Source organism: Harpegnathos saltator, unplaced genomic scaffold (genome assembly GCF_003227715.2).
Source record: "Harpegnathos saltator strain DR-91 unplaced genomic scaffold, Hsal_v8.6 scaffold203, whole genome shotgun sequence".
NCBI classification, from domain to species: Eukaryota; Metazoa; Arthropoda; class Insecta; order Hymenoptera; family Formicidae; genus Harpegnathos; species Harpegnathos saltator.
The window spans coordinates 1,533,768-1,541,544 of NW_020229988.1; the positions used below are offsets into that span (position 1 = coordinate 1,533,768).

The 7,777-nt window shown below is 41.7% G+C and overlaps 1 protein-coding gene across 3 annotated transcripts; it reads left to right on the top strand.

Moving 5' to 3' along the window:
* Window positions 1-1,431: 1,431 nt before the first annotated feature.
* Window positions 1,432-7,443, top strand: LOC105181587 (venom acid phosphatase Acph-1). 3 transcript variants are annotated; one of them, XM_011138457.3, is made up of 7 exons: window positions 1,432-1,528; window positions 1,632-1,807; window positions 1,887-1,931; window positions 2,782-3,047; window positions 3,314-3,597; window positions 4,572-4,774; window positions 4,906-7,442. In XM_011138457.3, the coding sequence occupies exons 2-7, from the start codon at window positions 1,679-1,681 to the stop codon at window positions 5,059-5,061; spliced, it is 1,083 nt and encodes a 360-aa protein (XP_011136759.1). In that variant the 5' UTR covers window positions 1,432-1,528; window positions 1,632-1,678; the 3' UTR covers window positions 5,062-7,442. The 3 variants fall into 3 exon arrangements, with proteins under 3 accessions (XP_011136759.1, XP_011136758.1, XP_019696200.1); XM_011138456.3 differs by having other exon boundaries at window positions 1,887-1,997; window positions 4,906-7,441; XM_019840641.2 differs by lacking the exon at window positions 1,432-1,528 and having other exon boundaries at window positions 1,744-1,931; window positions 4,906-7,443.
* The last annotated feature ends 334 nt before the right edge of the window (window positions 7,444-7,777 follow it).

Consider the following 7,777-nt stretch of genomic DNA (forward strand, 5'->3'; position numbering starts at 1 on the left):
ACTCCTTGTGCCTAAATGTCGCACGGAAATATATAAGCGATCCTTTATGGTGCAGGCGGCCCGTTTTTGGAACTCTCTGCCTGACGAAATTGTCTCTTCAACGTCGTTGCCAGCATTCAGAAGCAGACTACATGGTTTCCTTCTTGAGGCGGAGACAACGGCGTATGCAGCCTCCTGCATACGCTAGTCTCATGTGCCCCTGCGTTGTATTGACTTTTGCGCTACGTTGGAAATGTTTGTACTAACTTTATATCTATATTTTTACTTTTATATCTATTATATCTATACGTATACCCTGTATCTATATATCAATGTGTATCTATATATATATATATGTTTATATGCATCCATATCAACATATCTGAATATCTATTCTGTATATCTAATATTATTATAGTCGTGGTGGGGTCAGGTGTTCATTATTGTGGAGGCTCTGCGTTACTCTGAGTTATTTTGCGTTACTTTACTCTATACTTTGATAGTGTATTCTTTAATGTTTCGTACGATCAATGGTCTTACAACACCGTCGGCGTATACTTGTATTCCTAATAAAACCTAAAGGGTTGTTTCCCCAGGGTGTGAATAAACTATCTATCTATCTATCTATCTCTCTCTCTGTCTCTCTGTCTCTCTGTCTCTCTGTCTCTCTGTCTCTCTGTCTCTCTGTCTCTCTGTCTCTCTGTCTCTCTGTCTCTCTGTCTCTCTGTCTCTCTGTCTCTCTGTCTCTCTGTCTCTCTGTCTCTCTGTCTCTCTGTCTCTCTGTCTCTCTGTCTCTCTGTCTCTCTGTCTCTCTGTCTCTCTGTCTCTCTGTCTCTCTGTCTCTCTCTCTCTCTCTCTCTCTCTCTCTCTCTCTCTATCCTCTCAGCTTACTTTATAATATTATTCCAATTTCTATTTCTGTATTGCGCTACTTCAATTTCTACCGTTATCTTTTGTATTTACATTTCTTTTATTTTTCTAGACCATTTGTATTTCCATTTATATGTTTTCAAATAAAAGCCTCGTCGGGTTCTATTATAATGTTCGATTGTTTCGATCAAAAGTTACACATTGCATTTATGCAGTGCAATCTTTGCTATTGGACTATGTTCTTTTGTTGAAATCTATTACTCAATCTGAAAAGTTTTATTAAATTCTTCCTTTTGATATATTTTCTCCAATAGTTGCGTATTAAAGCTAAAAATTGCAATAGGATAATGCAAAAAGATAAACACAAATAGTCGCAGAAGATCGAGAGGATTATAAAATTAAAATTAATCATATAATCACTTGTGTGTATATTTTGTTTCATTTCCTCCTTTTCTTCATATCTTATTCGAATTTTTATCTTTCTCATTTTTTTTCCTTGTGCTATCTCTACCATCATCTTTGTTTGTTGTCCCTTGCGTATGTATATATTGACATTTTCTAAATATTTTTCTAGTCTATTCGTGACACATCTCTATGTGTCTCCAAATAAAAGTCACATTCTGCCGTTGTAACGTTCAGTTTATTTTAGCCTTGACATCTGTCCTCTTTCGACGTTTGCGTTCGTATTCTTATTTTATTGAAATTTGACTCCGCATATTATTAACAATTTAGCAGAATTTATATTATATATATAATTGTTCTCATTAATTTTCTTTATATAGAATCGTCGTTAGGAAATATATAAATCCGCCAATAACCAACTTGAAAAATGGCAAATATTCAAATTTATTTTATTCTATTGATATCTTGTTACATTGTATTCGCAAAACAACCTATATCTCTTTCTGAACACGGTGCAAAAGAGTGTAAAAAAACGAAATTACGATTCATCAGCTTGGTGAGATAAAACTACAATTTTGCAAATAAAACTAGATCCTGTCTCGAGGACACGCGAGATATTGTATTGAAATATTCAGGTATTCAGACATGGCGACCGGACGTTGGACGGGGAAGCAAAAATGGTATATCCACTTAACTCATATGGAGATGACGATGACTTTCCAAACAACAACGGCTTGTTAACTAATGTAATGCTCGATTTATATATTACGGATTATATCGCGTCAGATTATTCGTATTTTTATATCGCAAAATATTAGCTGCTGAGAGTATGCCGTGCATTTAGAGAAATAATTTCTATAAAGTTGAATTTAACTTTAATATATAATTTATACATGAAACGACGGTAAAAATGGTGCAAAAATGAATATGAAGAACGCGTTGGTGTAAATATAAATCGAAATTACAGATTAACGTTTCTTCACAAGATGGTTAGGTTTTTTTTTACAAATGTCAATTTGTTTTACTTTGTGTTGTTTTTCGACAATCAACGGACACCAAAATTATCAAAAAAAAAAAAAGAAAAGAATACGATATTCAATTGAAAAAATAGAAATGATAAGATGGGCTGTTAAAATGTTCTTTAGCAAGAGAAACGTGATATGTTTCTATCGGCCTTCCCTTTTTGTTTCTGCACCAAATTGTCTCTCAGTTCATATTAATATTTTAACCTTCTCAAACTGGTATTTTGGAAAACAAATTTACGTTCGATAATTAAATCAGACTATACAAAATTATTTTTCACACTTTCGCACCGTCGTTACCGTTCAATACATCGCATTATAGTTTCATATTTTCATCAAGGACAAAGCAGATAAACACGTCTGTGTTAACGATAAGACTGACATTCTTCTCGTCCTTCAATTTCTTCGTGAGAAACGTTACCCCTTTACCTTCGAATCTTCCCTTTTCTTCAAGAAAACAATTTTACGCAACTTCTTCTAATTTATCGTCTTTATCATTGATACGAAGACTGGCAAGAAAAGGGCGTTTCAATTTGGCCAGTTGTTGAGGAAAATTTACAATCACTTCCTCGGCGACGTGTATTATCCACCAAACGTGCACGCGCGTAGCACGGCGCTCGCCAGGACCAAAATGACCTTGCAATTGGTGCTCACGGCACTTTACCCGCCCATTGATAAGCAAATATGGAGTAAAACGCTGACTTGGCAGCCAAGTGACACAATATACACCCGTATATCTGAAGATGGTCTGCTGTTTCCAACCGTCTGCAAAGAGTAAGTGATCAGTGCTTTCTTCCAAGAGCCGGCAGCGATAAGCCAAGTACATTCCGCGCGATTTCTCCGCTATTTTGACTAATAAGCTTTAGCACAAATTTATTTGCATTTTCTGTCACTTGATATAAAATTTGCTCCCTATCGTGCGCTTAGACTCAGACACCATCTTATAAATCTTATCGCGGCTTGCAGCAGGACCGTCACTTGAATGCTGCGAACACTTTGAGACATCGCGAGAATTTCGTTCTGAATTTCTTTCTTGACAGATACAGTCAAGCTTACATCAAGGTACTAAAGAGCGAGGAAGTGGTGAAGCAAATTGCCAAGTTCGACGATTTAATGAAACAATTGTCAAGACCTGTGGGGAGGAATATCACTGGACTTTACGATCTCTACACGCTGTACCACATACTCTCTATACAAGTCGCGATGAACCTGAGTTTACCCGACTGGTCACGGTCGATCTTTCCGAACGGCAGACTTTTCTCTGCGGCCATGTTGCAATATAGGTTGTACAACTACAACGATCAGCTCATCAGGCTCAATGGAGGCAAGTTTCAAGCAAGAGCGTACAAATTTTACTGGAATTATCCAGTTAACCCTTTAACGCCTACTGGTAACTATAGTCACCAGAAATGTATTTAAGGATCCATAACTTAGTCAAAAAAGGAGATATTTTCGTTTTCTTTGCACCACTGTAAAGGTGAATTCTTCTTCTAAACAATGGTACTTAGATGTAGGTATGTAGATTCGATTTAGTCTGTTTTTAGCTCAGTTTTAATGATAACATGTTTTGTCAAATTCCAAGTAGGCATAGTTAGCATTGTTACTGACATCTAGAAGTGACTATAAATGAATAGATTGGTATCTGTTATAATTTTATACATTTGGAAGCTTTCTCAGATGCAAAATGTGAAATTAAAAGAATACAGAAATTCAAAATGGCGAATCCAATATGGTGGACACGAAAATCAAGAAATCAACCTATTTTCGTGAAACCTGATGACCTACAGTGCTTTTTATGCGGCGAAAAATGAAGGGACGATTGACTATGTAAATGGTGATCTATAAGATATTCTTCTGAAATAGTAAGCTTGACGCTCTGAATGATAAATTTCATTCATATTCACAAATATAGTAAAGTTTCAACTCAACGAAAATGTCAAGCTGACTATCAGAGTTATGTCGCATAGATTACCCTTCATTTTTCTCTGTATAGGTTGTTCATTTCGTATATGCTTTTAGGATCCAAGTCATATTTAATAAACAAAAAACGAACGATATAAAAAACCAAACTAAACCAACAAACGAAACTTCATTTATTCATTTATTCAGAAGGTAGTTTCGCAGATATAAAATTCTAATTTTTTTTTTGTCATCACTATTTATAGTCTCAGTTGAGAAAAACTCAAATTTTATTCTTAAAACACTTATAAAAAAGAGTCGGGCGTTAAAGGGTTAAAGAAAAGAAAAATAAAGCAGTTGCACGAGCGAATATTACGAAACATAATAAATTCTTCCTAGGACTGTTACTGCATCGAATGATCGAAGATATGCTCGGAGTGATCAACGGGAGCTTGCCAGACAGGAAGATCAATCTCTTCTCCGCACACGACGTAAACGTGGTCGCCGTGCTCCGCGCTCTGGGTATTTCGCACGGAATGCCGACGTTCACGAGCGGCGTCATTATAGAATTGCACGAAATGAACGACCAATATTTCGTCAAAGTAAGCGCAAAGTTGCCGTAACACGGCACGTCAATCTCGAGTCTCCCGCGCGATTGCATGCGGCTGCTTGCGAGGCCGCTGACGCGATCAACTAATTAGCGAGCGTAATAAGCAGCATATATATTTTGCAGGTGGTGCATTACGTCGGCGTACCGCCGGTCATGAAGGCGGTGAGCATTCAGGGCTGCGATTTGCTGTGCCCGCTGGAGAAATTCGTTCACTTGACATCGGCGAGGACCGCGACGCACGAAGATCCAAAGTGCCCGCTGACGATCAATATGTACTAATGGTGATTACTGTGAACGCGCGACGACTAGAACGCTACGTGGGAAAAACACATTGTTACGCGTAAATGGCGATTACGATTGAAAACGCTGACAGTCTACATGGCCGTAAAGGAGAATCGTCATTCTCGCTATGTAGAGACAACTTGTTTTACGTTTGACGAAGCTGCGGGAGCGAGAACACTGTGCGGGGCTTCGCCTCGTAAGTTTCCGTAATCTTTTTAACCGGCCGTTTATGTTGCGAACGTTACCGCGTTATCTGCGAAAAGACCGACGCGACGGCGCGTTTCGTTACGTTTCCTCATTATATGCGATATCGTGCCGTTGAAAACTAGATGCCCATACGTGCGATCGCGGAAAGTTAAGTTCGTTAAGTATGCCCGCAGTCGTGTCTTATCGAGGACTCGGGGCTCAGATCCTCCGCCTACCGTGCCGCGGCATAACAATTACCCTATTATTTCGCACCCACCGCCGCCGCCGCCGCCGCCGCCGCCGCCGTCGTCGTCGTCGGCGATTCGTCGGGCCTATACGCCGCGCATTTCCGTTCTCGCGCGACTCACACACCGCCGACTTCCATTAAGGCTAAATCTTTTTGGCCGTTGCGTGAGCTGATATCAGCTCTCGTCGAGCTTGAATTCCGCCGGCTGCTGTTATCAAAGGGCCGCGCGTCGATAACACCGCGCGGAATGTACGCGTCGGTCGCAAACTGTGTTTCTCGTCGCCGGCCGCGATAATCCGATTGTCACGATGAGGCACTTTCGGCGGAGGCCGCGAGGAGCGAGGCGCCGCCGCGCCGCGCCGCGCCGAGCACGAGGATGCGCACGAGCGGGAAATCGAGAAACGATGTTGGCAAAGTGTCGAAACCGCGCAGCTGCGCGGTCCGCAAGTTTCTGTATAAATGCGGAATTAGAGCGATTGTAGTCTGCATTTTTGAGATTGTCACTGGGGAACTCGCCGCCGTCGCCGCCGGCTGGAACGGCTCCTGGCTTCAGCTATTCCAAGGACCCAACCTCGTCTCTCCCTTTTTCCCTTTTCTTTCCGTGTCGGCCCCGTCCTCTTCTATTATCCCTCTCTTTCTTCTGTAATCCCTCCCTCGCTCCTTCGAGATAAACTCTTGAAATTTCCGAGAGTTGCCCGGACGGGAAGAAGCAGTTCCGCGCTCCTAATTCTGCGGAATTAAACTCGCGAAATCGTTCTAATTGCGGACACAGAGCGCCGGGGCACTTACATCGAGTCCTGGCTCCGCTTGTACCGCACTCCGCCGGGTATGAATCCCACGGTGTCGAATTGATCGCGCCCGTCAGTGACCGCCAAACAGTCGCTCGGCTGCAATTACGCCGGAGAAAATCGATTCGATCGCGCGATCAACAGGCCACGAGAGCAGAAGGGGACGACGTTATCTTGGCGAGAAAGTGCGAACTCGCCGCGCGGAATTCCGGCCGCCTGCACTCGAAAACTTCGTCCTGCGCATTTTCCTAGACTTTTAGCGCCGCGCGATCGAATCGTCGCAAAATATTCGCGACGAAGGAACGTCCTGAGGGGCCGCAGGAGAGGCCGCAGCCAGCAGCTTCCTGCTTTAACTACACGTGTCTTCTCCCTTTAAAGCGGAGGAACACGCGTGCTTTCTTCGGGGTTTTCTTTCTCAGAGGCTCTTTCGGAGTGCCTCTTGTAAAACTGTGAACTGAATAGAGCTAAATAGAGCGTTCGCCAAGAAGTTACCGGAAAGAGAAACGCAAAATTCCAGCGAAAAGACCGACGCGCGGAGCTTGACTTCAAAATGCGCGACTTAATTGAACATTCATAATAATTTGTCCGCACAAGAGAGTGCTAACTGAAACTCCGCGGTAGCGTCGCATGCGCGATTCGTCGGCAGCGAGGAATTAGCACGAGCCGTCGAGTAGACAATAAGGAATTAATTATAATTAACTGCCATTCACAGAAGTTCGCCGGCGAACAATTTTGTGGTCGCGCCGCTACCGGTTATAATGAACTCACCTAGCAGCTCCTATCATTTACATATTCTTACATTCAAACTAGGTTTTCGTTTGGCTGCTACTCTCTCTGCCGCGTTAGTTCGCTGCGCGATAAACTTCTTTAAATTATACCCCTTTTGGAATACGCGGAAGAACGCAGGAGGACACAACAGTCGGCTCGAACGAGATGCATCGCCGGGATCTCGCGACAATAAAAGTGCACCCACCTAACCTAATTCTAATTCTGGCCATGAAGTCCTTCGCTTAACGAAGGTGTTTTTTCGCGCAGATTGCGCTGCGATGTTTCTTTTCTCCTTTATTGAACCGCGTGAATCTACTTTACATTAAAATCGATCGGCGGAACTTCAGTGGAGATTTCTTCCCGAGTACCACTCATCCACAACGCAGTATTTTATACAAGGTAAGAGAGAGAGAGAGAGAGAGAGAGAGAGAGAGTCTGGGATAGATGAGCATAGTATTTTTTAATCGGGAATGACAAATCTGTATTATTGCAATAAATAATCAACAACATATTAAGACACTCAGTAGAGGATAATGTTTAAGATACAGAAAGATGTTCGTGAAAAAAATTCATGGGATGCCAATAATAACGAAATATTAAAAATATCCTGTGAAGAGAGAGAATAGATGGTCAGGTGCTCGGATTAGGTCGGTCATATATAAAGGGATAATTGGGCACGCCTATAATGATATAGAAATTTGTTTATCTTTATTCATTTTTTTAC

Bases quoted from the DNA above. Each gene is read 5' to 3' on its own strand.
- LOC105181587 (XM_011138456.3), top strand. From the start codon at position 1,679: ATGGCAAATATTCAAATTTATTTTATTCTATTGATATCTTGTTACATT. The intron at 1,808-1,886 runs GTGAGATAAAAC...TGAAATATTCAG, and splicing joins AATTACGATTCATCAGCTTG to GTATTCAGACATGGCGACCG. The intron at 3,598-4,571 runs GCAAGTTTCAAG...AATTCTTCCTAG, and splicing joins GCTCATCAGGCTCAATGGAG to GACTGTTACTGCATCGAATG.